This window comes from Cydia pomonella, chromosome 18 (genome assembly GCF_033807575.1).
Source record: "Cydia pomonella isolate Wapato2018A chromosome 18, ilCydPomo1, whole genome shotgun sequence".
NCBI lineage: Eukaryota > Metazoa > Arthropoda > Insecta > Lepidoptera > Tortricidae > Cydia > Cydia pomonella.
Genome location: NC_084720.1, coordinates 13,120,645 through 13,148,414, shown reverse-complemented (window position 1 = coordinate 13,148,414; position 27,770 = coordinate 13,120,645). Strand labels below are relative to the sequence as shown.

General features: G+C 37.2%; 5 protein-coding genes across 9 annotated transcripts in view; 2 read left to right on the top strand and 3 right to left on the bottom strand.

Moving 5' to 3' along the window:
- Positions 1-366: 366 nt before the first annotated feature.
- LOC133527518 (vesicle transport protein USE1) lies at positions 367-6,074 on the top strand. 2 transcript variants are annotated; one of them, XM_061864564.1, is made up of 6 exons: positions 367-809; positions 996-1,092; positions 1,972-2,098; positions 2,430-2,632; positions 4,486-4,627; positions 5,811-6,074. In XM_061864564.1, exons 1-6 carry the CDS (start codon positions 613-615, stop codon positions 5,858-5,860), a joined length of 816 nt encoding a protein of 271 aa, XP_061720548.1. In that variant the 5' UTR covers positions 367-612; the 3' UTR covers positions 5,861-6,074. The 2 variants fall into 2 exon arrangements, with proteins under 2 accessions (XP_061720548.1, XP_061720547.1); XM_061864563.1 differs by having other exon boundaries at positions 394-809; positions 2,427-2,632.
- A 4,927-nt stretch (positions 6,075-11,001) lies between these two features.
- Positions 11,002-14,577, bottom strand: LOC133527513 (peptidyl-alpha-hydroxyglycine alpha-amidating lyase 2-like). The gene is made up of 5 exons (XM_061864553.1): positions 14,379-14,577; positions 14,158-14,303; positions 13,646-13,844; positions 12,728-13,243; positions 11,002-12,192 (listed from the first exon to the last, which is right to left on the bottom strand). The coding sequence occupies exons 1-5, from the start codon at positions 14,508-14,510 to the stop codon at positions 12,076-12,078; spliced, it is 1,110 nt and encodes a 369-aa protein (XP_061720537.1). The 5' UTR covers positions 14,511-14,577; the 3' UTR covers positions 11,002-12,075.
- Positions 14,578-14,681: 104 nt separating this feature from the next.
- LOC133527520 (uncharacterized) lies at positions 14,682-15,705 on the bottom strand. The gene is made up of 3 exons (XM_061864566.1): positions 15,559-15,705; positions 15,374-15,481; positions 14,682-15,079 (listed from the first exon to the last, which is right to left on the bottom strand). The coding sequence occupies exons 1-3, from the start codon at positions 15,565-15,567 to the stop codon at positions 14,906-14,908; spliced, it is 291 nt and encodes a 96-aa protein (XP_061720550.1). The 5' UTR covers positions 15,568-15,705; the 3' UTR covers positions 14,682-14,905.
- A 1,018-nt stretch (positions 15,706-16,723) lies between these two features.
- LOC133527517 (uncharacterized) overlaps positions 16,724-27,770 on the bottom strand; it is a 46,676-nt gene continuing 35,629 nt past the window's right edge. For 3 of the 4 annotated variants that reach the window (XM_061864560.1, XM_061864561.1, XM_061864558.1), the window contains exons 2-7: positions 22,885-23,150; positions 21,953-21,982; positions 20,768-20,975; positions 19,008-19,154; positions 18,587-18,724; positions 16,724-17,639 (exon numbers count right to left, since the gene is read on the bottom strand). In XM_061864560.1, the coding sequence (XP_061720544.1) occupies positions 17,555-17,639; positions 18,587-18,724; positions 19,008-19,154; positions 20,768-20,975; positions 21,953-21,982; positions 22,885-23,143 (867 nt within the window). In that variant the 5' untranslated portion in view covers positions 23,144-23,150 and the 3' untranslated portion in view covers positions 16,724-17,554. The remainder of the gene's footprint in view (positions 17,640-18,586; positions 18,725-19,007; positions 19,155-20,767; positions 20,976-21,952; positions 21,983-22,884; positions 23,151-27,770) is intronic. The other variant, XM_061864562.1, reaches the window with a different exon arrangement.
- Positions 23,876-26,053, top strand: LOC133527508 (uncharacterized). Its single transcript, XM_061864548.1, has one exon. It carries the CDS (start codon positions 23,989-23,991, stop codon positions 25,903-25,905), a length of 1,917 nt encoding a protein of 638 aa, XP_061720532.1. The 5' UTR covers positions 23,876-23,988; the 3' UTR covers positions 25,906-26,053.

Here is a 27,770-nt window from a genome sequence, read left to right as displayed (position 1 = left end):
TTCTAAAGTGCGTTTTAGACTTAGATCATTTAGTAACTGGAGACGGCTAGTCTGCACAAAATAATATGCACATTGTGCAAGGTTTTTGCCAGAGCGGTAAGCTCTATAAAGCGACTCCGAAGCTCCTAGTGAGTATTATATTCTTTGCTCCGAAGTCAAAACATCTGGATTCGAATCGATGAAGTCCGTAGAAAAAAAATCCTTAAGATTGTCAATTACATTTTTGACAAACGTATTGTGTTCTAAAGAAGCGGTACGATTTTTCAAAAACTCCGCTTTCTAAAGCTACGGCACCTTAAAAAGAGTTTGTCGTTTCGTTTCAAATAGAATTTGCAACGTAATTTATTATGATGAAAAGGAACGGGAGGTAAAAGAAATATGCGTAGAAAGAAATAATTAGATGACAGTGACATTTTTGACGTGTAACTGACGTTTTGTTTTGAGTCCTCAATTCCTCATCCTCAATCTCATTCTCATATTCTACTCCACTTTTGGTTTAGAATTTGAAATCAATTAGCGTTTTTATTGGGTCGTTGATTTGCTATTTAGTACTAGTGCATTTTCAACAATTTAGCTGAAACAAGTCACCTCACCTTAAGGCTGCAGCTAATAATGGCGGTCGAAAAATTAAGAACGACTCCCTCACAACCAACTGCGCCAAAAAAGTCCAGATTAGAAATGAATGTGCGGCTACTTTTAAACAGATGTGAGCTGATTGCAAAGCAGGAGGCTATTGAAGGCAACTGGAGGCTTAAGAAATACGTTGATTCATTGGATGAGATGTTGACTGAACTTAGGACAGGGCCAGAGTAAGTAAATCTGTTTTATATTTTGTACAAGACCAGACACTGCCAGAAACTTAACGGTTCTTAGGCTGTATGGTATTAGACCCTTGGTTAACCACAGTACCATCCTATTTATTCTAGGATTTTAGAATATTTTGAAGTGGCAGATATGACTTCAATAAATAAATAATATTAATATTTTTTTTACAGAAAGCCTTCTAAAGATATCCTCATAGAATACACAAAAAGAGCTGGTTTCTTGAAAGGTTTAATACAAACAGCTACATTAAATAGTCCAACAGAAAAGGTAAGTTGGTCTCATTTGAAAATCAAAACTTTTGGCTTTTCACTATTTTTTTTTATAAATAATTGAAATCCACTAGATGTTTAGTTAATAATAAGCCTTTTGATTCTGAACTTCTCAGTTGAGTATGAATACTAGACATGTTCTTCTTTGTTATAATATGTCCCGAAGCTCAGATTGCCTCTTAACATAGGCCTCCTCTAACAATTTCCAATTGAAAATGTTAAGAGATGTTGTTGTGGTTGTTGTCCTAAGGCACCCCAGGGTTGCAGTGGGCCTTCACAAGCTCACACACCTTCCTTCCTATCTTCAGCAACCCTAGTAAGTCAATGGGTCAAGAGATAATAGTTATTAAATATAGTTGACTGTTATGAAATTGGGGGTTAAATAATTGCATGAAAACAATCTGTATTATGTTCAGTAAGTAAAAATTATATATTTTAACTAAATAAGTCCCAAATCTATAGAGAACCACCTTGTACCTTGTTTAATAAATGTATGAAAAAAGTAAAAAATTAGAATATGTTGACATTATAAAATCCATCACCAGGAAACACCTTGAGGAGATATATGTGCCAATGGGAAGTTAAAAAAATGAATATGTACCTTCTCAAATCAATATAAAGTAAATCACAACCTCACTTAAGTTACCTATGACATGACATTGATGAAGCTTGTTGTACATTTTACCGCTGTATTGTTTTGTGAGGGTACGTGGCTGATCTTCAGTTCACCGGATGGAGCCTGCATTGCGGATATAAAGTTATGGTCCCTGAATAAAATTTCTAATTGTGTTACTAACTATCTTAGTTAAGAGGCAAAAATATTTATTACATAAAGTATTGTTTTTGTTTAACAACATTAGTCATTTTTTCATTTTAGTTGGAAGCAGTTCAGTTGCTATCTCACGGTGCTGCCACACTATGCACCGATGAGGCGGCACAGGAAATACACCAGAAGACAGTTGCCAAGTATGGCAATGAATTGAGGTCTGAGCTTTTTGGACTAGGTTAGTATTTCTGCATTTCAAACATTTACACTTTGCTTGTAAATGTATGGTATCAGTTTTTTGAAATAATTTAAATAATTTTTATACCTTAGACCCTAATTAGGTGTGAGGGACTTGGCAAAGCAACAATGTCATTTAAAAAGCAAATTATCATGATAGTATTAAGGTTCAAATCTATATAACAGTTCATAACAGATTACATGTTTCAGATTACATGATCCATCCGAAACCTTGTAGATTGGTGCGACCTAGAAAAGGGTTAATAATTAATCAATGATTATGTCATTGTATACTTTTGTTAGTTCATCAACTTTCATACCATTTCTAGAAGACAGTGACGACACTCTCCGCAAACGGAACATCATTAAAGCTCCCAACTTCACAAGCACGAGTAGCAGCCAGGAAGACATGGATTCGCTGCTCAAATACCACCAGAACATGCAGGAGAAGGTGGCCGAGAACATGGTCCTGCTGACCAAGAGTCTAAAGGAGCAGTCGCAGATCGCCAGCACCATCATAAAAAACGATACAGAGGTAAATGTTGTCCTTTGGTGGATGCATTAAATGTCCATACATTCCATAATGCAATATATGTATAAAGTTTATACTACACCTTTGAATGCCACTCACTAAAAAGCTCGTGAAAAATCACACGAAACTCTTGTATAATGACATACCTTACGCAAATGTATCAAAATGCGCTATTCTGTATGTAAGGTTGCGCTATATGTAAGGTTTATCTGTTAGTGCTAATATTAAATAAAATAATAATAATAAATAATTCTTATCAGGCAACTAAGGGATCATTGACATACACCTTAATGGTAGTTATATCACATACACCTTAATAGCAGTTATATAATTTAACTTATATTATAAAATATTATCTAAATCCTAAACTAGAACTTCAATGTATTACCCATACCCAGGGACCCAGCAGCACCATGTTATTAGCTATGCTGATGACATGGTGCTGCTGGGTCCCTCCATCACCGCAATTAGGCAACTGGTTAGCAAATGTGAGAACTATGCCGAGCAACATGGCTTGAGGTACAACTCTAAAAAGAGTGAAGTTATGATATTTAAATCGAATAAATATAACCCGACAGTTGTGCCTCCGGTAATGTTGGGCGGCGTTCCACTAAAGGTAGCGGACCAGTTTAAATATCTAGGGCATATAGTCACGCCGGACTTGCGAGACAATGCGGATATAGAGAGGGAGAGGAGGGCCTTGTCTGTGCGAGGTAACATTGCCCGCAGGTTCGCTCGGTGTATGAAGGAAGTAAAAATCACATTATTTAGGGTTTATTGCCAAACCTACACCAGCAGCTTGTGGGTGAGTCATACGCAGCGCACAGGGTTCCATAATATATAATAACATATTCAGGATGCTGATGAAGCTGCCACGACGCTGCAGTGCGTCGGCTATGTTCGCAGAGGTGCGCACTGATGGCTTTCACGCCGTCAGAAGGAAGAGAGTAGCGTCACTGCTGAACAGAGTACGCGGGTGCTCCAACACCATCCTGAGCATGTTCGCTGAGCGTTTGAACTGCCCCATAACAAAACACTGGGTAGAAATCATCACTGGCCAAACAAAGTGATGATTTCTACCTAGTGCCGCTAATAATTATTTTATTTAAATTATTTTTGTAATCATTTATTATGTTTGTAGCTGCTAAAGGACTATGCGTCAAAATGGCCCCAATACCAACAGAGTTGAGAGTAAGGTCATTAGATAGGTATTTCTATGTACTTCATTTCGTTCTATGGGCACCAAGCGAAATTCCATTGCAGAACTGAGATATTGGTATTTTAGTCAAAATGTCGTCACCCTTATTACCTAGGCAATATAGTCCACTGCCGGGCCAGCGCGGCAAATCATTCAGTGTGCTCGCCCGGCGGTGCGCGAACATCTACCCTGCAGTAATTAATTTACTTACTTGGACTCTATTGCCTAGGTAATAAGGGTGACGACATTTTGGCTAAAATACCAATATCTCAGTTCTGCAATGGAATTCCGCTTGGTGCCCATAGAACAAAATGAAGTGCATAGAAATACCTATCTAATGACCTTACTCTCATTTCTGTTGGCGTTGGGTCCAGGCTCCATACAAAGTTGCCCATGGTCCTTTGTTATTTAATCTATTTTTAGTATTTTTTTTTTATATTTGAGTTGCATTTTGTAATGTGTCTTATGGGTTGGTATACCTGAAATAAATTATTTTTATTTATTTAATTTTTTATTGTTATTTTTTATTTTACTACGTAACCTCGCGGTGAAAGGGAACCGGCCGCGGAACCGCCAGAACTTCGCCATAACTTTTCCTTGGTTAAGGTCGCTAGATTTTGTTGTTATCGATCTCACACCTACATATTTTAATTTAAAGGCATTGAAGAAATCATCAGAAATGACGGACCGTAACGTGGACTCGTTGAAAGTGGAGTCAGAAAGGCTGCAGGAGCACAGCAGGAACGCCTGGAAGTGCTGGCTCTGGATCATGCTCGCTATAGTCACCTGCATATTTATTAGTGAGTATACAATACTACAAAATTGATGCAAAATCAGAATGAATGTCTGATAAATCGGCCATTGGAACTGTCATTTTAGTATTTGTGATATAACGACTGGTTTTTTACTGCTACTATATTTTACAAGCTTTTATTTAACTTGCCCTGAAGGCGTATTATGGATGGTTTAATCCACGTGATAAAATAACCGTCACCTTTTTTAACACCGCGGGATTGAAAGGGACAGACATCGTTTTATTACGCTGTTTTAGACGACTATCTTATCCGTGCTGTTAGTATGTATGTATGTGTGTGTGTGCCAAATCTTGGAAGCTAAATTTGACCTACTTCCCGATTTCCGATTAAGCTGAAATTCTGCATACATATGGAAATCAGATGACAATGCAATATTAAGTATGATGACATGGAGTTGATCTGACGATGGAGACAGGAGGTGGCCAGGGGAACTATGTGATAAAACAACATAAACTAATTATGCTTGGGGTTCTTAGAATTGTCTCGATGAGAATTAATTGCCTGTTTAAACGCAAGTACAGTTTGTGATAAAAAAAAATTGTCAAAAACTTTTAGTCTTATTTTATCATTGTGGACATTGATATAACCGCTATAACTCTAGAGGAATAACTTGTAATGTCCCCTTCATACTTCTTTTTGTACATCTTTGAAGCATTTTGACGCCAAGCACGCCTAAACGTCATCGTGAGTAGGTATGTGACCAGTGTTGGCTGAAACGTTAATGCAATAAAAAATTATTGGCCATTAACTATTATAAATTGAACCGTGACCGTAACGGACGGTTACAGTCGTTCGGCCAACACTGTATGTGACTACATTGCGGCAAGGAGTATTTTAAGTGCTTTGGCGTTTAACACCTATTGGCTAACTTGGGCCTTTGGTTTTGGCGTGAGGTAACATTTTTGTATACTTACATCTGATCTGGCGCTCAAAGAGTAAAGGATGATTAAGATTTTTTTTAATAGTTAATGTTACCAGGAAGGCATTGACTTAACCATTTAACGGGCAAGATTGAAAAACATCTCATTTCAATTTAAGCCTCATCGTCAATCTATATTCTTTAGTCTTAAAAATTATGTTCAAGAAATAATACAAAAAGTTGACGTTATAGGATCGACTTTATTTGAGACCGTTATATTTAAGTACGTGCCTTCTGATTTTTTTACAGATATGGTCTTATTCATGAAAGTTATGAAGAAACGAAGAGTAGAACTGTAAATAAATGGATGTAAGTAAATCAACTCCACTTTATATGTATTACTTATATTATCAAATCGTTTAAATTATTATAAATTAAGACATGACTTGTAAATAAATATATTGAAAATAAATGTAATTCTAACGTTTTACGAAATATCATAAATTCTTAATTAGATTATATTTCCACGGGGTTTAAGTTTGAAATAAAAAACGCCATCATTTTCCCAATTTATTACATTGTTTTAATTTAAAACCTACGCAACTTTGAGATTTTTATAAGTATATGTCAAAAATGTGGTTACACCAATATAATACCAAATCCAAATTTGGTCCATTGTTCTTTAAATTTAATTCAAGAAAAAGAGGGGAAGTATTCATTTTAAGTATAGATATAAAATAAAAGCTTTTAGTGTAGTCAAGAACATACTAGGTAGGTATTGTATCGAATACAAACTTTAATTTTCGTCATTACACATTTTTATTGCGACATCTTAGAGCACTGCATAAACTGTTAGGTTCACAAGTTTACGCCATTTCAACTTTTAAGCTTCTACCAGTTAGTACTACACTATGTACTTTGGTCATATTGGCTCTCCAGATTGCGTGCTTACGACGCACTAGCAAATATTCCGATAGGGGCCGAACGCCATTAAATAAGACCTTGACTCGGCGAGGTGTTGGATATACCAACCTATATACCTATATGACACCTAGTCGAAGCCAAGGCCAACTAATATGGAGTCCAGAGGATAAACCATGACAATCCCATTTACAACGATATTAAGAGATAATTGACTTTCTCAATCCAATGCGCGCAGTCGACTTCACAAACACTTTTACAAGCAAACGTTTTAAAAATATATTTTTTTAGTCGTCAACTGTAATGATTGAATTAAGATTTCGTATACTTACCAAATTATAATTGCTTACTTTTCACGCATGGGCTCCCTTCTCAACTATAATATTCATTTCGATACTCTGTAGTCAACTAAAAAAAAAGATCAATCACGTGCCGCCGTGCTCCCATAGAAAAGACTAAACGGGAAACCGGCGGGCGGGGGCTTCGCGTGTTTATGTCTGTACTTCATTTGTGTTGAGTCAATCAATTTCCATTAATTATTTAGGTTTTATAGTAAAAAAAGTATTATTTTTAGATGACAAGTGGAAAAAGTATTGTATACAATAGTGATATAATCAAGCTTTTCAATCTCGTACCTTACTTAGCCAACTCAGCAAGGGTCGTTGCCTAAACACGGTACTCGACTGAAAAGCTCTCTATTATATCACGATTGTATAATAGTACATTACGATACAAGTGCGAAAAATAGGCAATTCAAAACGAGTGGCGATATTAAAACACAACCGAAGGGAGTGTTTTAAATCGAAACGAGTTGCTAATTAAGGTGCGTTCGGGTAAGTTTCGGACAATTTTAGGTGTTTTTTGTTGATGCTGATAGAATTTTATTTTCTCAGCTTGTGTATACGCTACGAGCCTGATTCATATATCAAAATAAAGAGAAAGAACTAATCTACTGCGTGTAATTTTATTAAATCCCTACACGTGCAGGTAAATGTGTAATGAGTGTTTAAAAATGAAAAAAAAAATTTTTCGGCCTCTGTGAATTTTTACGTGGTGGTGTAAGAACGGACGGGTCTGTAAAATCGATTCTATTACTGCTAGTAGAGAGTTCATTATAGAGAATAATCCGACTTTATCCGCTGACAAACATAATATAGTAGATTAGTACAAAAGTATAGGAAACAAAAGTTTCCGGAGCTATTATATTTTTTTCGACTTTTTCCGTCCGATCTTACCCGAACCACCCAAAAACACAGAAATTGTGGATCTCAAACTTTTTATCGTGGGGTCAACGACCTACAAGTGTTGGGTCAATAGCCGTATCTACAAGCGCTAAGAAAATCAGGAAAGTGTTTTTTACTAAAACTAAAATAAATACAACCATTGTAAATCAGTCTCGAGTTTTACTCAACATTCATTATATACTTTTAATACAAATGTCAGAAAACTCAAAATGTGTGTACCTAAGTAATTAGAATTAGATATACCTAATATCTTACTTAGAGATCAATTTTATTTGGTACACGCAGTTTTTTTGGCTTCTTTAAGTTTACTAGTTTGATTTCAGTCGAAATAATTGAACACGATTGGAGTTTTACTTATTTATAATAATAAACATTCTAAATCGAAATAATTAGGTAAAATATACCATTTTGTCAACAATAAACCAAGCGTAACCGAACCATAATTTATACCTTGAGTGCAGGATAAGCTTGAATTGACAAATAGAAACAACTTGAAATTGCACTAAGTATGTACCTACACGTATTAATAAATCTTCTCTCTTATTAACATCAATCATCAAAATAACTAGCTGTAAAGATCAAGCTAGGAGAACGTTTAAGAGACTAGTAGAAGTTGTCAGAAGTATCAGACTACTACTACCACGTCTCCTGGATCCCACTGTAAGTAGGTACCCGCTGAATTTTTGGATTTAACCATAACTTTATACCTTATATCTACTTTAAAAGCTGCAGACGTACATAGAAAGCCTGCATGGGGCGAAGTGGGATGTACTAAAATCGGTGCCTGGAATGCACAGGCCGCTGTCGTACACAACCTTTCTCATAGAAATTAGAAGACTTCAAACATTAGCAGCACCACTCTGCTTCTACTCTAAGTGCATTTGCAGCTTTACTGTTAGAGTCTGGCCAAATTTGGACCAGGGGGGGAGGCCCCAAATATATATCTATCTCATTAAATGTCATACTAAAAGAGATATATATATATTTGGATCCTCCCCTTTAGTCCAAATTTAATTTTTAACCGGCTGCATTGACGGCTGCCAAAACGGTAATATTTTCCCTGCCGCTGCCGGCCGTTGTCCTCACACAGGGTGCTCCTACTCCACCGACTACTTTAGTTCTGGTCGGATCTAAACAGACAGCCGTTTCGTCTATATTCCAAATTCTCCGGGGGTCATCAAGTTTCAATTTTGTTAAAGTGTCTCCCAGTAGTGAAAAATACTCATTGATCACAAAAGGGTCCGTCATTTTTTTACGTAGGTACTCCACCGGCTGTGCTTTCTTAATCGATAAGCCGTGCCGTTTACGAAACCCAATGAACCAATCTTTACCCGGTCTGTCGTCGCGAAATGGTGTATTTAATCCATTCTTCTTTACAAATTGCTGAACCAAATCTAATACTTCTGATCGCGACAACCCCCAACCCCATTTCTCTATAGTGCGAAGACAATCTGCCAATGATTTCTCCATTTCAGGCGGTATACTTGTTGGTCGACCAAGGCTATCACTTATTTGGCCCGTCCTTTGTTTCACCCTGACATTGAGTGTGGAAGTAGGTATTCCATATAATCGAGATGCTTCGGCATTAGTGAGCTCTTTCCTTCTCACTCTTTCAACAGCCGTCTTCAAATCTTGTTCAGAATATGAAGCTCGCTGTGAACTTCTAATGTATTTCGTAGGCATGATGAATCTGTAACACAATTATAAAAAATATTTCTGAAATCCAAGTTTAATGTTTATGGTTTATATAAATGGTTTTGCTTTCTTTATTTTTATAGTGAATCTTTAAGAATAAAGTGTAGAAGGAATTATGCATAACACAGTTATACTCTTGTTTAGTGTTGATGGAATCGTGTACCTAGAGAAAGACGCTCATGTTAGGGCAGTCGGGTGAACTGCCCGTACCAACATTAATTTTCACGGATAGGCTTTCAAACTCCGAAACGCAAAACGAAATCTCATAAAACCAAAATCATATCGGCCAAATAATGACAGCGCCATCTATTCTTATAATTTGGAACTAAATCTTTTCTTTATATAAAAATATACATTTTTAAGCTTAAGAACAAAAAGCAATAAAATTCCAAGCCCACACTCAAAAGGTATACGAAAACCATTGAGAAGTTCCACTATCCTGATCCTGACTCCATGATCAGACTATAACACAATAATCAACATCATAATTGAGCTTCCTTATAATCCGTGTAGATTCAAAGTTTGGGAATACCTGACAGTTTCAGATCAAATAATTTTCATCCGATCTTTCACTACCTCGGGTAAGACCGGATCTCAGCCTACAGTAGCCGTAGCCCAATTTCAATTATACAGATATATCACAAATTTAATAAAACTAATATGTACTATGTAAAAGAAACAATAAACGCAACTACTTACCAAATAATGCCAAAACACTAGCGGAGTGTATTTTCGGACACACGATTTCTTCTAGCATTTTACTTCGCGGCACATAACACGCGACTCGTCGGTCGGAGCGACCAGTGCGGACTGAAGAGGGGAGCAGAATAAAATGGCGCATCACGTGGGGTTGCCAGCATTTAAAAAAGTCCACAAAATAAGGGTACAATCAAATAATACGATCATACCCGATGTCCGGGATTACCCGAACGCACCTTACCTATTCGCACATGTATCGTACAACGTTTTACAGTACATATGGCCCTTTAAATTTTCGACACAGTAACTTAATATGCAAATTTTCGCACTAGTGCGGTAAAGTAGCACCATATGTACTGTAAAATATTTTTTTGCACCTCCAAGACACTGACAATGTTGTGTAAGTATACTTTTAGAACGTTGTAAAGCTGTTTGTGAATTTTGAATTCGATCTTAGCAATGAATTACCTATTGATTGTAGAAGAGGTGTCAAGTCTAAGAGCAAATGAACTTAATTTTCCCTGGATTTTCTTTATAATGTTTGACGCATTCTTCTCTCCCTCGCTGTGTAGGTAGTAGGAATGTCACGGATGTCGCATTCTTCACATTAGCAAATACGAATGCGAATTCGAATGTCCAGGATGCGAATGCGAATGTTAGGGAATGCGAATGTAGTTGTTATTATCATTCCTAATTAGGAAAAATCTGTAAGTAAGTACATAAAACATATGTAACTTTAGAACGGTATGTTATAGGGTTGAGAAATGCTGTCTACTCTACTGGGAAAAATGCATTACTTGAAAACAGTTTGCGCGCACTGCCCATACGCGAGTCGACGAGACAGGACACGACCTGCACATTCGCATTCGCAAAACATTCGCTTCATATGGTGCGAATATTCTTGACATCCCTAGTAGGTAGGTACAAATACAAAGTAATACTTCTTTAAACCATTTGATTGTAATAGAAAATTGGATAGCAGTAATTGACGTTCTTATAGCGCGGTTGTCGTGTAATACTTATTTATGTATGTACATAAAATATACATTTATTGTTCTTAATCTGAAAATAGTTTAGTTGTAGTCAGTTTTATAAGATATTATCTCTTGTCCGAACAGTTCCATCAGCCCTTCATTTTCAAATTAAGTTCTGACATCTCATAACATACTTGTTACCTCATTACTATTTTTGTTTTAGGCAAGGGTTAACAATTTAATGCGTTTAATTTAACTAATCTGGAGAACAATTTGAATAACAAATTTATAGCACATGTTTATAGCTCTATACATTGTTGAGTACTCTGTTTTCAAAATTATGTTTAAATAGTTTTCTTCTGTAAGCTTATTTTAAACTTTCTAGTTTTAGAAGAAATAGGCTATAGAAAAGGTATAGAAACTACAGAGAAAGAGGCAGCTAAAGAGGGTATAATTGTGAAAAAGGAATGTTCCCAAGGAACCTTATGTAGCTTAACCTATGCGAAGACATTATAAAATACTCTTAGTCATGTCTATATATATCGAACTCTGTGCGCATAGCGTCGAACCTAGTTCAAACGCGATATATCTTCTACAAATAGGTATAACGGTGGCTATCTAGTCATATGGCAGGATATTTTCAACGGAATAACACTACAAGAAGTTAAAGATCCAAGCGTTATATTCTATTTAGTAACAGTTATATAATACTGATAAATGGGAGTTTTAGGAACTAAATAGCCGTAGGTAAGCTTTGGAGCTTCGTAGCTTTTAGTTCCTTGTAAGGAAAAGCTTAAGAAATTAAAAGTATTACCTAGATCTCCATCTGAATCTTAACGCACTCAACCATAAGCGAATCTCATTCGCGCTTTTCATTTCATTTCATTTCAACATTCTGATTATATGCATTTCGTTAAATAATATAATGCCCGCCGCACACTTCGCGCTATTTGCGCAAACATGGCTGCTGCAACACGAATATGTCAGCAAATAGGACGAAGTATGTTGCATAGCACTATGTCAATTTTTAAGGTAATTTTCCTACTTGTCGTATACGTCGGTCAACTCGAATTTCCATATTTTGTTGGGTCCGATTTCCGTGACGTAGAGATGGGATCCGTTTCTGGTCACGGCAAGAGAGTGAGGGTTAGTGAATCCCTGAAAGAAAAAAATATTAAGTAAGTTGTAATAATCTAAAAAGTAAGTTTATTGGGTGAATTGGGTGGTCATATTGAATATCTACTTGTTATTCGTAGATCTTACGCCTAAATGTCTTGCAAAGAAATTCCAGTACTTTTTATTAAAGCTAGCCCATTTTTCTTGTGGTAGCTATTCACATATGTATCTTTAAACTAATACTTTCATATCATCAGGTGACAAGGAAAAGTCACTAATTACTAAAAAAATAATTAAACAAAAATAACCTTAATTTCAGTAGTAATATGGTTCATTGTGGCTATGAACTTGTGATGGCAATTAGTGAGTTTTGCTTGTCACCTGACGATATACTCGATACATAAAATTTCACCGTTAAAACTAGGTCCTCTGTAAATTGTGTTTTATACCTAATGAGGTTAAATTGACGCTTGACCTACATTTGCATACTCATTACACCTCAGAGTCTTTGGTAGCCTGTCAGAAGACTCAGAAGTCGCGAGTGTCGCGACAGTGGGTTTAATAAAAAAAAACTCACCGCAGTAGGTTCCCAAGTATCCAAAATATTCCCAGTCATAGCGTTCACGGTAAATCCTCTTACAGCAATATTCTGCGACGTAGGTCCATTTACAGCGTAAATCGTATCTCCATGCGACGCGACAGCGAAAACTCTGCCTAAAGTCGGATCTTCAATAATCGTAGCTGGGTCCAACATTTTGATGTAGCTCTTCAATCCAGCTTTCGGGCAGACGATCCTCATATTCTCTCTATCAGCGACACATACCATATCTAAATGCTCCAACAGAGTAACACTGTGTGGAAGATTTAAGGTAAGCGTGTCGGAATACATGGGGATTTCGAGTAGAAGTTTTCCTGCTGCGTTGAATTTGAGGATTTGGTTGTTGCAATAGCCGTCGGCGACGAAGATTTCGCCCGTAGTGGCAACAGCGACTGATGTGGGCATGCAGAGGAGGACTCGGCGACGGTAGGGGTAGCCCGCTGTGAAGGCTTCGCCGATCGTCAGGGTGGGGTATTTGTGGTTCAGCGGGGTGTACTGAAAGAGATGTAGTTTTTAAGATTAATGAGAATTACGACGAAAGGATAAAACCAATAGTTCAGTCTGATAGGTATTAGAAAATGAATTAATTATGTTGTAAAAGTATTTTTAACCTATCTTTGGGATCTTATTAGTAAGCGGAGAAGTCAGCTTGGTTTGGGGGCATTCTACGCGATTTTAAATTATGGACCTGAACCTCTTATGTTACTAAAAAATATATTATAAGGTTGAATTGAAGGTAAGATAGGTAAGGCGGTTATTGCACTTATAGGGTTTCCGGATACGCCGCAAATGCGATACCTTAATCGCCTAACTTTTTATACCCACCAGGAAAAAGGAGGTATGATTATTAAATTAGCATTTTGATTGGATCAATGGTGCAGAATTTTATATAAATACCTTAAAAACTTGATGTTTAGCCACATCCGTGACCCAAACGTTGTCATGATGGTCAACTGTAAGGCCGTGAGGCATGTAAAACGCATTGGCCCCCCAGCTGTGAAGTACGGAGCCGGTATGTGGGTCCAATACTAGGATTGTGTCTTCTACTATCGGTCCTTTGTCCAAGTTCTGATATACATTGGACTCGTTGAATGTACTGAAATAAAACATTGGCTAATCAATATTCCATTCCTTATGGGGTCTAATTTATGTAGGTTTTGGATTGGCATATACATTTTGCTGCCGATGCATTAGGCTTCGAAAAAATAATAGTTTGAGTATCCAAATTGGTAAATTGATGACTTAATTTTGGTTGTTCGAAATTCCTGAATATTCCGATTTCTCCTGTGGTAGGCTCTTCTCAAAATTCGTCCGAACCCTGATTTGGGTAACTTCAGAATCTAAAGATAATTATTACGGAAAGTGCCGTCGAATTTTTAAAATCTTTCATAATAAAAGTAGACACCTACCTTTCGTCCCATATTCTTTCAGCTCTATGGAAAATGACCGGCTGTCCCAAAGAATTGATAGAAACCGCCGTAATCTGACCCACGTTCAGGGACTGTTGCGGCCAGTCCTTCACTTCTTGGGGTCTTAGCACTATTTCCTCCTTAGGCTGAAAATACGAAATTATTATTCAAAAATAGTACGGTCAGTAGTTTAGTCACTCAGCGATTTTTTTAACACTCACCAAGTGTAAATTTAAACTTTTCAAAAGATCATCTTCAGGCCCGTAACTGAAGTAGTCGAAGTTTTCCCTAACCGTTTCAGGTTCACAATTAAATCCACGTAAAGCGAGGAGGAAAAATAATATCGGCAACATTTTTAAGCGGTTTGTTGATGTCTGCTGCCGACGTAGCACTACCCTGACTATTGATTGCTTGACGTCAAGACCACCGCGCGTGCGCGATTCGGCAGCGGATTTGGCTCGTAGGGTCAAGAACAACGATCCATCATACTTTCTCAAGGACGTAAACGTAATAAAAATCTAATATGTATAAGGAAATATTCGTTTATTTCTCACATAACAAGAATCTCCAACAATTTGGTCGAACACGCATCACATTGTATTTTCTCCGAAATTAGGCGAGCTATTTTCTTCTTCTAATTACGAAAATAGAAGGCATAATTTCCGTTCTGGCTCAGTCTCAAATTAGAATCGTTGTAAGGGCCAATAATGCAAATGAAATTCTGGAAGCTGGGTCTATCTAGGTCTTGTTATTGTGGTCTAAAGTCTGAGTTGGGTTGGTCCCAGATGTAGCCCGTCTCCGTCATGGAGCAGACGGCGTTGTAGTACCGTCCAGGGCTCCGGCAGTAGGACCAAGAGGGGCACTTGCATCTGAAGAGCGTCTGGAACTCTTCCTTGCACACCTCGTTCCACCAGCAAGTGCGCTGAAACATTGTTTTACAGGCGATTAACTTCAGTCATTTGTTTTGTTTACGTCATAGCGTCTACGAAGAACCTTCATTTAATTTAATTTCTACGGAATCTTCTTCGGCAGCTTTACATGCATATTTGACAACAACGAATATTAAAGAAATCTTCTTCGTCAATTTCAAACAGGTATCGAGTCAAATTCAAAAAGAATTGTGCTTGAGAAGCAACAGGTTGTTAACGATCAATCATGTCCTGGAGGATTCAGGTTAGTGTATTTCTAAGTTAATGTAAATCGAAATCACATGTACCTCCGTGACATATCCCTTGACCGATTGGTCGGAGTAGCTCCTTTTGCTTACAGAAGCCGTCTCCAGCATTGCACCGAACAGAAGAATCGCGATCGTTACATATTGCGCCTGAAACGTTAAAATCACACACAATAAACTCATTTGAACGCACACACGTGTAGGTTAGCTAATTTTGTGGTATTTACCTTAATCATAGCAGAGTTTGAGGCTTAAAATAGTATTTTTTGGTCGCGTAACCTTTTAGACGGAGGCAGGCGCGGTAGATACGCGCCGCCCTGTCGCCCGTCGCGTCTGCAGTAGCCCGGTGAATGAATCATTCCAATTGAATGGGTCACGCGGTTTATGTTGATCATAGTACGCGAGTAAATGTGTTGTGCGTTTAACTGTTTAACCCTTTGATTGATAGTGGGAGGTTTGTCGCTATAAACTTATTTATCGTCGAGTATTCAAAAAGTTAATTTACTTGAAATTTTAAATTTCAAGAAAAATTTTGGTCGTCTAAATATTAACAAATACGCTAGTTTCGTACACCATCATCATCATCCTGGGCCTTTATCTCTATTTGGGGTCACGCAGGTGGCACGATTCATGGTTAGGTTCTTATCGATATTTTGTACTTGAGGGTTTTTTTGGACCGTCGTCAACCAAGTGGCGGAGGGGTCATCCGCTTCCACGCTTCGTCGTCGGCATGTTTAAGGTTGTTTTGACGATATGGTCTTCTGGTCGTCTTTGTATATGTCCGTACCATCTAAGGCGTTTTTCAATAACTTTATCTATAATAGGAGCGACTTTAAAGCTGCCTCTGACATATTCGTTCCTTACTTTATCCAATAGAGTGACGCCCGCCGACCATCTTAACATGCGCATTTCTGCGGAATGGAGTTTGTTTAGGTGTTGTGTAGTAGTGGCCCAGCATTCTGAACCATGGAGTATGGCGGGTCTAATCGCGGTCTTATATGGTTTTCCCTTTACCCTCAGTGGCATTTTAACTTCGCACATTACTTCCGTGAGCTGTCTCCATTTTAACCATTCCACAGATGTTCTATGTTCGTCGTTTTTATCAATTCAACGCTAGTTTCGTACACCAAACTAAAGTTACTTCCATAGATTTGATTTTTCATAAAAAAATATGTAATTCCATACATAGATGACCCAAATAGATATTACTTATCAGTGTTGGCCGAACGTTTATTATAATTGACCAATAGCTATTAGAAATTGAACCGTAAACCGTAACGGATGGTTACAGTTTACGGTTACATTTGTAATTAACGTTCGGCCAACACTGTTACTTATGCTAATAATTCCTACGTAATACAGAAAAATTGATTAGAAATAAAACAGCGGGAATAAAACTTTACTAATAACATTTATTAAAATACTCTTATTTAATGACTTAAACATACTCAATTTACAAAAATCACTAGCCACGTAGGACTTTGACATTCGAACTTAAAACTCAACAGTAAAACATTTGAATAATAAAACATACTTAACACAAAGATAGTAGAGTGTATATCAAAACCTCATTCATAAAGAGCTTCTCATTTTTACAATATATTATACAGATAGCTCAAACTTGTGACAAATTGATAAAAGCATTAAGTTATATGAAAACATGTAGTATCGAAACGGTCGACAAAACTGTAAAGAGTGTCGAGATAAATGCATCACGGAATGGCACTAATGAATAAATAATTTAGACTAATTACGATCAACTTTGGTCGGAGACTACACTAATTTTGGGACAATTTACTGGCACTTAATCCAAGACCAGATCTAGAACCTAGCGGACTGGCTTTCTTAAAAGGGAGGCATCATAAAAGCCACCACACTAGCGTTTTTGAGCGTCGGCGTCTAGTCAGCACCATGGAAAATGGCGTCGCTGCCCTGCGTCAAGCAGCATCCATAGAGTTGACTAGATTGCCGACGCTCTGGAAACGCTAATGTGGGGTGGCCCTTACGCTTGGCATTAAAACTTTTACAATATCAGAAACGTTGTCCTCGTCTTTGGATTATGTTAATCTTTTCGGTTCCTTCCTTTCTTTCTAATTGGTTATAACTTTTATCGCAAAATCTATCTGAATTCTTCAATAAAATCCGATGACTGGTTTTACAATAGAACATATAGCAAGCTTGCATTGGCTAGATCCTAGATCCAATCCTGGTTTCGCCCGTTCACTACATCGCTCGTATTCCGTCTATATCAATATTGTTGTCTATGTTGTCGTGTTCTTGCCGCCTGTGTAGATCCTCTGCGTCTTTCCTGGAATATAAACGGAAATTAGACAAATAAATGGAAATATACTCGCTTGGAAGATTAGTGCAATATCTTAGACCAAAGGGCATTAAATGTACCTATTCGGGCCTATGCAGGCTCTCAGACAGTGCAGTGCTAAGGGACGCAGGTGAGTTATTGGAGCATTCGAACCGCTATCATTAAATATCCCCATGAATTCACAGACAGCATTTTAAAGAGAAAGAATTAAACCAAGCCACCATTATATACTTAGATTGTTAAGGCCCTCTGCACTGCACCTCTGGGGCGCCTTCGGACAACAACAATAACCATTAGATACGTTCAAAGTATAGGTACATTCGCTGCAAACATAGAGCTAAGTTCTCCAAATTGTCTAAGAAATGAACTCGTTCTTAGATGATTGCGAGAACTTAGCGTTGCGTTAGCGCTAGGGATGTGCCAAATTTAAACAAATGATTATAAAGAAATACAATTATGATATAAAATAATTATTATAATTAATAATAAAAACTGTAATTAAACTAAAATATGACTAAATTAAATCCAAAATAAATCTAAAAATGGCCCCTGCGGCATAGTACCGAAAACGCTGGCAGCGTTTTCTCGCTGGATCGTTAGACTGATGCCTTGAGCGAGGAAGCTGCCAGCTCTTTGATCTCCTGTGGCGTATCTTAGTCTCTTAGACAGATCTTTGAAGGGACTCAGAGCGCCAGGGCCCCACGGACCAAGGGTCTCAAAAGCGAATGGGATAAAATTTAAACCAGTTACGAGTACTTATATCGTATTCAGCTAATACCTAACTCGTCACTGGTGGTTGGGAGATGCTAGAGTACTTAGAGTAGAGTAGGTCAGCATTCGACAGATTTTTGTGCTTATACTTATTTATACTAACAGCAAAACCGCTAAAGAGGGTTTGCACATGACAGTATTAAAAAAAATATGAGAACACTTACGAGTATTTGTTGGGTGAGGGTTGAAAGATGCTCCGAGGGCAGAGCCGGTAGTATGGCCAACATTCGCCGCCCTTTTCACCTGCTTTTTGGGCTTCTACATACTCTGACAGCAGAGTTGCATATGGAGATTTGCTTGGCCTGAAACACACATACTTACATATATATTTAATTTTCCTTTCATTGCACAGATCTGTTGCTTTGCGACAGTTGAATTGCAAGAGACAGCAATACGTCTCGTTCCGTCTTACATCTTTTAAGATGACCGATGTCTCACAATAGATATTTATGCCGAGTTGCTCCAGGTTTGATCGCTTTCCGGTACTTAATCTAATATCATGTGTGCAAACGGATTCAATTAGCGAATCTTTATAACTTATCTTAACATCAAACTAAAACGTTATAACGAAATAAAGATACTGACGTGAAGAACAGCTTCATAACTTCCCCAAGGAAGCCAAAGTTGGTAAGAGGGTGCGCGTGGATCTCGCAGATGGCGCGCAGGAGGCACTCCCGGCCTTCCATCCCGAAGTTGGCGAACATGTCCTCTGCGATGCTGTACATTATGGCTCTGAAATGTGGACGGAAAATATTTGTGCTTAATATAATATAAAATAAAATAATTATTGGATTAGATATTCTAACAAATTAATATAGATGTGTCTTCGAGTTATGATATGTAAACCAAGCTCTCGTTTAAGCGTATGTTACGCAAGCAATTTTCGACAAGCTCTCTGGTTAATTGTCCTTCGTAGTCATACAGTCATAGTATTTTTGCACTGGGTACATAAATTAATATATATTTATGTATATTTAATTATAGTATATTTATGTAAGATTATTACCGGTAGTATATATTATTTATCGCTATTCTGCTTGTTTTAAGTTACTTATTCTGTTTTATTTTTTATGTTTAATGCCTGCACGTACTACTGTTTCTGTTTAGCCTGATGGTTGACTGGTAGAGAATGCCTTTAGGCATTAAGTTCGCCATTTGTACTTTGTTTGTTATATTGTGCAATACAGTTTAAATAGTAAATAAATATATAAATATGTACCTATAACATACACTCACTAAGGGCCGGTATAGACGGACTGCAACTCGACTGCAACTTGTATAGGAACTGCACGTCGACGTTGCAGTTGGAGTGCAGTCGGCATGCAGTTCCCATACAAGTTGCAGTCGAGTTGCAGTCCGTCTGTACCGGCCCTAACTAAACCTACTTAAAATAAACAAATGAACTGAATTTCGACATGCATGCAAAGATGCGTGATGTAAAGATGCAAAAGTGCAAATTTGTTTTATAAAGAAGCGTTCGTTTCACGTAAATTTTCTTAAATTTCATAAAATCCAGTAAGTTAATAAGGATTAAGTCACATAAAAAAAAATTTAAACCCCAGTGCTAAAAATGTGCCAAATAACTCCGAAACCCTGACACTGACTTGCGTTGCGTAACAGTTTTCGAATCGCGAAATGTTTGAAACATTTGTGACCGCTGGACTCCCTTCCGTGCCTTGAATGCCTGATGTATTCCTTAACTAAAGGTGAAAGTAATGGCCAATAACTAAGCACTTGTATCCAATCAGTAGGACGTGACGTGATAACAGGACTATAGAGGCTTCTTTGGTCAAGTGTATCGAGAAAATTTATTGTAATTGCGTTCCCATTCTTGTGAGATTGCTTATTCATAATTTATGTTGCATATGCCTTATTTGGTGGGATTCATGTGAGGATATTGTATGTTTAGAGACATGAATTTAATTTACGGAATTAAGGATGTGCTCTGCAGTACACATACGTCCTTTAAAATTATTTTTAAGAAAATATTTTGGATCAGTTAAAGTGGTTCGTTGCGAAAGTTGACACATTTTTATAAGTGGACACATTTTTACTTCTCTGTCCCTCACTTTCACCGTTCACCTCACCGAATTATCTTAATTGTGACGTTCATATCATATACTTTTTTACATAAATCAAGTCTTACCTCTCTCCCCCATAATCTCCTAACCTCATTGCATAATCGGTCTAAATATCGACGTCTCCACCCCCGGCGGCACGTCAGCCGCCCTCTTTCCCCGTCTTTTCTCCAGATGCGGCTATAATTGAGGCTTCAGCGCTCCCACTGGACCGAGTTCTATTTTGTCAAGAACAAGATACTTGTAGTTGACTTAATCAAGTCTTACCTCTCTCCTCCATGCAATCGGTCTAATATCGCCGTTTCCACCTCCGGGGGCACATCTGCTGCCCTCTTCCCTCGTCTTCTCTCCAAGTACTGTCCCACATATTGCGCCATCATTGAGGCAGCAGCGCTCCCCATGGACCGGGCTAGGATCGGCGGCAGCGTGCCGTAGGGGTTCTCATTGTCCGTGAGACCCAATTTGTCGAAATCAACTGCGGGAAAGGTTTTTAGTTAGATAAATTGTTTACATGTAAACCTGCCGCAACATTATGATCATAATGTTCGATACAAATACGGTTTACAGTTAAGTTACTAAATTTCACAAAATAAAAACGTGAATATATTAAAAATATCTAAAAAGCGCTTAAAACTCTTTATAATAATTCGTAAGTATATCAACCGCCGAATTTGTAGAGCCAATATTTAGAGGGCTTTTGTTTCAAACACAAAGCTTTGAAATCAATTCATCCATAAAGTAATTTCCAAGGAAAACGTTAAAGTACGTAAATCTGTATTTCGTTTTTCCGAACGAATGTATAAATATTTATTCGCCCAAATATATATACCCACCACAGTAGGTAAGTATTTGGCAAATACGTACCAAACGTGAAAATAAAATAATAATAATAGCACAGCAAGAAGGTGGTCGATTCTAAATTAATCATTTGATATTTTTTTGATACGACTCGATACGATACGATCGTCTTGTGGTGTGTGGTGCGCACCTCACGCACGACTTTAATTTTGCATTTCGCATGCACCATTCACTATGAGCGATTTTAAAAGTCGTATCAAAACAATATCAAAACCATAATAAATTGTTAAGTCAGTATCGGCATTGACAATATACGGAACGGCATATTTGAGTCTTCTACTTCTATAGAATCTATATAATATAGAATGGTTTTAGTCAACTGCCTACAACAATGTCTACATAATTAACGAAAATACGACGAGACTTCTACAAACTAATAATTAACTTAAACTAACATCTACTAAATTTGAAAATATAATACTAATCTAAATTTATCTATCTACAAGGTTCTAAAACTAGTACTTAATAACTAGTCTAAGTTCATCTAGACATTGTAGTTAACTACAAAAGCGTTACAGTTACTTACCAAACTACCGACTGATGCTACATCTACTACTACCGTCTATCTCTACTTATAAAACTTATTATACTGACTCTTAAACTCCACCTCGTACTTTAGTGTACCTGTGAATCGTGAACAAGGGTGATAACTCAACTTTTATTACCTTTTTATAAATGCTAACCATAAGGATAATGGTCGCGTTAATGTTGTTATTTACTGTTGACGACCGGTTTGGCCTAGTGGGTAGTGACCCTGCCTACGAAGCTGATGGTCCCGGGTTCAAATCCTGGTAAGGGCATTTATTTGTGTGATGAGCATGGATATTTGTTCCTGAGTCATGGGTGTTTTCTATGTATTTAAGTATTTATAAATATTTATATGTTATATATATCGTTGTCTAATTGTAAGTACCCTCAACACAAGCCTTATTGAGCTTACTGTGGGACTTAGTCAATTTGTTTAATAATGTCCTATAATATTTATTTATTTATTTTACTGTTGTGATATAACATCTGTTCGTTACACTCTAGCACAATAGTCAACAAGATAAATATAAATTGTACAAAAATATCTGTAAGCGACGAAGATACGACTAAAGAAGTGATCCCATCAACATCTATTGCATTCCATCATCATATGAGAAACTAAAAATGATATTTTTCAAGTTGGCTTTTACAATTCCGTTCGTCTAGTTCCTTGGCACGGCCAATGCCGTCTGACGACGAATGAATGTGAGGGTCATGGGTGTAAGACTTGTTATTAGATTCTTCTTAGTGTGGGTGACATGCGGTGAGGCGTAATTTTAATAAAGTGTATTAAAATTACTTGCGAATCTTCACCGCCGTCGGTTTTGCTAATTTCTTCAATTTGATTTGATGCAATATTTTGCACAAATACATGTCTATTTGTTTTTTTGTATTCTTCAGTCATAAAATTATTTATGAGTTGTAGTTACAGCGTCTTATTTCTCAAAATATGCGCCATTTTTAATCTTCAACCACAAAATAATAAGAAATCGACTTACTTGTAAAAGGAAAATTAACTGAGACGTTAGACAAGAACCCCTTCGGCGGATGCCTTACAAACGGCATCGACAGAGAAGGCGTTATCGTCATGGTCGTGCCAGGAGGCAATGCCAGCCGGCCATCGTTGGTGATCCAGAGTATCCTCTTCTGCCTGGAGTGGGGGATGTTCTCCTTCGCTTGGCCTTGGTGGGGAGACGCCATTGGCAGCAATGTGGCCAGAACTATGCTGAGTATGACGCGTGGTATCGTTGAGTCCATTGTGAAGCTGTAAAAACGTAGGTAAATTACTTAAACCATTCCAATATAACAGGCGGCTATAATTTAGTTACAATCTCGCGCGACATGTTTCGGTCCATTACGAAGATCCTCAACACAAGCGTAATCTGTACTATCTATAAGCCCGACAGAGATTAAATGGAACGAAAAATTACGAGAATATTTCGATCTACTTAGCTACAGTCAGCGTCAAAAGTAACGTATCAGACTTCAGACTATGCGTCAAAAGTATATACTATTATCTAAATAGATTAATAAAAGAGATATACCTCTATATGTAGAATAACTAGACAATGGCAGATACTTTAAAACGCAAACAGAGATATATCATTACCTATTTGGAAAAGTATTCGAAAGTGGCATATACTTATGGCGTGTTATTTAATTCGTTACTTTTGATGCTGACTGCACATTTGGTGAGTGTCCCATACTAAATATATACGTATTTTTGAACCTATGTCTGGAAGCACACGGGATTTTTAGTTAAAACTCAAACATATTTTTATTTTAGATTTTATTAGAAAAGGGTTAAATATAAAATACACCCCTATTTTATATTTAACCCTTTTCTGCATGTCATATCAAACATTTTAATAGCTGTCAATAGAGTTCAACATTGAAACCATATGGCTTTGTAAGCATGGCAAATAATAATATGATTTATAATTATGTTTACGATAATTGCACGCCTTGTCGACCATAGAGGTAGTACTTTACTGTTATTGGATTTTCGCGAAACTGACAGTGTCAGGACTGTCAGTCGTCACTTTTGTAAACACATTGAGTACATTATATTATTTATTTATTGTTTAAATATACAGTTTAAAATGAAGATAGCAGAATGCAATCATATACGGATAAGAGATGGCAATACTTATGGGATGAACGTGGAGCGAACAATAAAACAGTTAGAAGACCTTTACCAGATTGATTTCCGAACTTTACCCCAATGGCAAAAGCTCGTACAACGAATGCATCTTGCAATTACAGACTGCAAGCGAAAAATACAAGATTCGAAACGTCGCAAAGCCACTATCATCGATAAACTATGCATACAATCATGTAGGCCTTCACCCTTTGAGCTTACGGACGAATTGGCTAGGACTGCTAAGAGATGGAAAGCAATAGAAGCCAATTTGAAGATTAAGAAGGAATCGATTTTAAATTTAACAGAATCAGTTCATAGCAGTGTACATGATGAAACTGTATATGGGGAAATACTGGGCGAAGAAAGTTTAGGACACCCAAATACCGATGCATCCCCGGACCCAACTGGAGGAAAAGATGAACTTCTGGCAATGCCAGAATCACATTTACCTACTTATGTCTGCATAAATCAACACAAACGTATATCTTTGTTACAGTCTGATCAAAGTTCTTTAAGTGTTGCAGATTCAGGCCCAGCGGTAATGCCTGTAAATTGTGTGAAGAAGCCTGATGACTGGTTAGTTTTACCCCAAAGTACAAATATATTTAGTGTTCCGGATACGATCACTATTGAAAACCAATCTCTAAATGAACAAACCATATCGTTTTCATTGATTACCTTTAGCAGTGAATACCCGTATTTAAATTTGAGGTACAAAGGATTAACTGATAATACGCCATTTAGACGAGCAAAAATTCTTCCAGTTACTCCGGTAAAATTATTTCCAGGTTTAGCAGTAAATTTTAAGTTTGTCTTTAAACTTCAACCGAATCCAGAAGATTTTACGGTTAATTTATTTTTTAAAGTGGGCCAAAAAGTTTTGGCTGAAGCTCCTGTGGAAGGATTTAGCTTGCCAGTAGTCGGTGTTTTCTCTAGAAAACCGGAGGCCATACATGTTACCGAAGAAATAAATATACCAACTACGTACTTTTGGCACATCAATGCAAACTGTGGTTTTCCCTTTAGTGATGTTACTATAAAAGTGCCTGATAAACATTGCTACAACTTGCATATAACCAAACGGAATTTGAATCTAGTTCAAGAATCAGAACATGATATTTTTTCAATTGAGCCCATGACTCTCAGCTCGACAACAATAGCTCAAAGAGATCTTGACCAAGAGGTAATAGCTCAGAGTAAAACATTCGTTTCCTCGAATGAAAGCCAGGAAGAAACCGAATCAGCTTTAATTTCAAACTTTATTACATTAATTATAAATGATGCCATTGAACGGGCATTAGATGTTTTTGTTTTCGAAAAAACATATTTACCTTTGCAGCCTTTTTCAAAACAAACTATTAAAGTATACCAAACAAAAGTCGAACACATAGGTTTCCATCAAAGTCTTTATGAGTTCAAATTCACGAATCCAGAGACGGAAGAAACTGTTTTGCACAAAACAGTTAAAGTTCTCGGTGAAGTTTTACCGAATCCTGTACAAATTCAACCTGGTTTACTTGATATGACTGTGTCATCTATCGTTCAGGGACGCTGTGAAGATCACTTTACAATCACAAACAGTAACAAAAGATTTCCGGTGAAAATTAAAATTAAACTTACATCAAAAATGAAACAGCTGATTAGTATAACTCCCATGGAAACTTTTATACCTACTGGTACGCGTGTCAGTTTTTTAGTGGGTTTCTGTTCTAAAGATCTACATAAAAATGTAAGAGAAGATTTTGTACATCTGACAATTAAAATTATTATCATCGGAGATAAGTCGGTGTATCGTAATGTACCACCAATATATTATGAAATTTTAGCACCTTGTTCATCGGAATTTTTGAAATTGTACAGAAAAGCAAGTTTGTGATTACTAGTATACGTTGTCTGTATTTTCATGTTATTTTACATCATAGGCCTGAGAACGTTTAACGATATGTTTTTAATCATTAAATTAAATTGTACTGCAATAACTTCTATTTTAATTTTTAATTAAATTTCATTAGAATCCACTAAAATGTTTTAAATCATAATTCTATAAGTTTTGATAACATATTTGACATATTTATTAATTTTATTATAACATACTTATTTGATATACAGGTTGTTTATTTAGTCATCTGCAATAATTTACTAGGTGAATATATAGGTCATACTGAGCAACTTTTACTATGAGACCAACCCCGAAATCGCGAAAAAAATTGTCTGTTTTATACATTTTGGCTGTCTGACCTTGACATTTTCTACGGGAGAGAAAAAAAAATCGATTTTGATCCCATAGTAAAAGTTGGTCAGTATGACCTATATATTCAACCCGTAAATTCTTGCAGGTGACTAAATAAACACCCTGTATTTGGCAACTTTGACCGTCAGCGTCACTATATTTTTGTTGCTGACTGTACAATGTGACAGTCATTGAACCAGCCCGAACTAGGTTACAGCCACAATCGGTAATAAATCTTAAATTGAGATGAATTACATTGTAGCCTTAATACAGTGGTTAAATTCTGCAAAATAAGCGCCATTCCTCAATTTGACCGGATTATCGCAATACATCGGTCAAACGCTAAGTTATCAACTTATCATTATTCTCCGACTACATTTTTATGAACATACAAGTTCTAATGACTCACTCATAATAAGCCCCGAGTCATCTTTTTGGTTAAACACTGTTTGACTTTTTCTAATAATAATCTTTTTCTAATAAGGCCCCAGTACTGTCTACAAGTTCTAGTTAAAGTAGTCAGATAGTCATTAAAATTCTGGTAGTGGTAGGTATCACAATTAAATGAGGTTGGTGGACTCGGATTATGACTTTTTCGGAAATTATGTACGAAATATCATTTGATATTTACCAATCGCTTTTCAGTGAAGGAAAACATCGTGAGGAAACCGGACTAATCTCAACAAGGCCTAGTTTACCCTCTAGGTTGGAAGGTCAGATGGCAGTCGCTTTCGTAAAAACTAGTGCCTACGCCAAATCTTGGGATTAGTTGTCAAGCGGACCCCAGGCTCCCATGAACCGTGGCAAAATGCCGGGACAACGTGAGGAAGAAGAACTCAACTATAAGATTCATTTCGATACGTTATAGTCGACCATAAAACAAATTGACTAAACGGGTGCGGGGCGCGGGGCGGGAGTCGCGCGTTTATGTCCTTTGTACATAATCAAGCTTTTTAATCTTATACCTTACTTAGGCAACTCAGCAAGCTTCATTGTACTCGACTGAAAATCGCTCTATTATATCAAGATTGTATACAATACTATTAGCCCATAGAGACCAGTGGGGCGCTTTTTACCCACGAAAAACAAACATGTACGCGAAACAAGTAGTCGGTATAGGTAAGGTACCTTAATGACCGCGCATTTTATATTATTTGAGGCGTTTAAGTATCCGCATTTACGTATATTTGTCGCGGTGGTCAATGGTTCTCATTTATAAAGAGTTTGCGCGCGGTTCGTCACAGCTCGGCCGTGCTGAATAATGCATTTCTCTTGTACGAAAAGGCCGTATTTACACAAGATTTCGATAAAACATACGCTATTATTTTCACTGAAGGTTATGTTTTCCCGGCCTCCGCTGCAGGCTTTCCTCATAACCGTTACGATGTTGGGTATTGTCTCGACAACAATCGGTAAGCCGTCACGAATATCAACTTCGTAAAATGTGATTATTTAGGCCAATAGCCTCGTGTAGACGGTTCAAGAGCTAAATATACGTTGCTTACTAATAA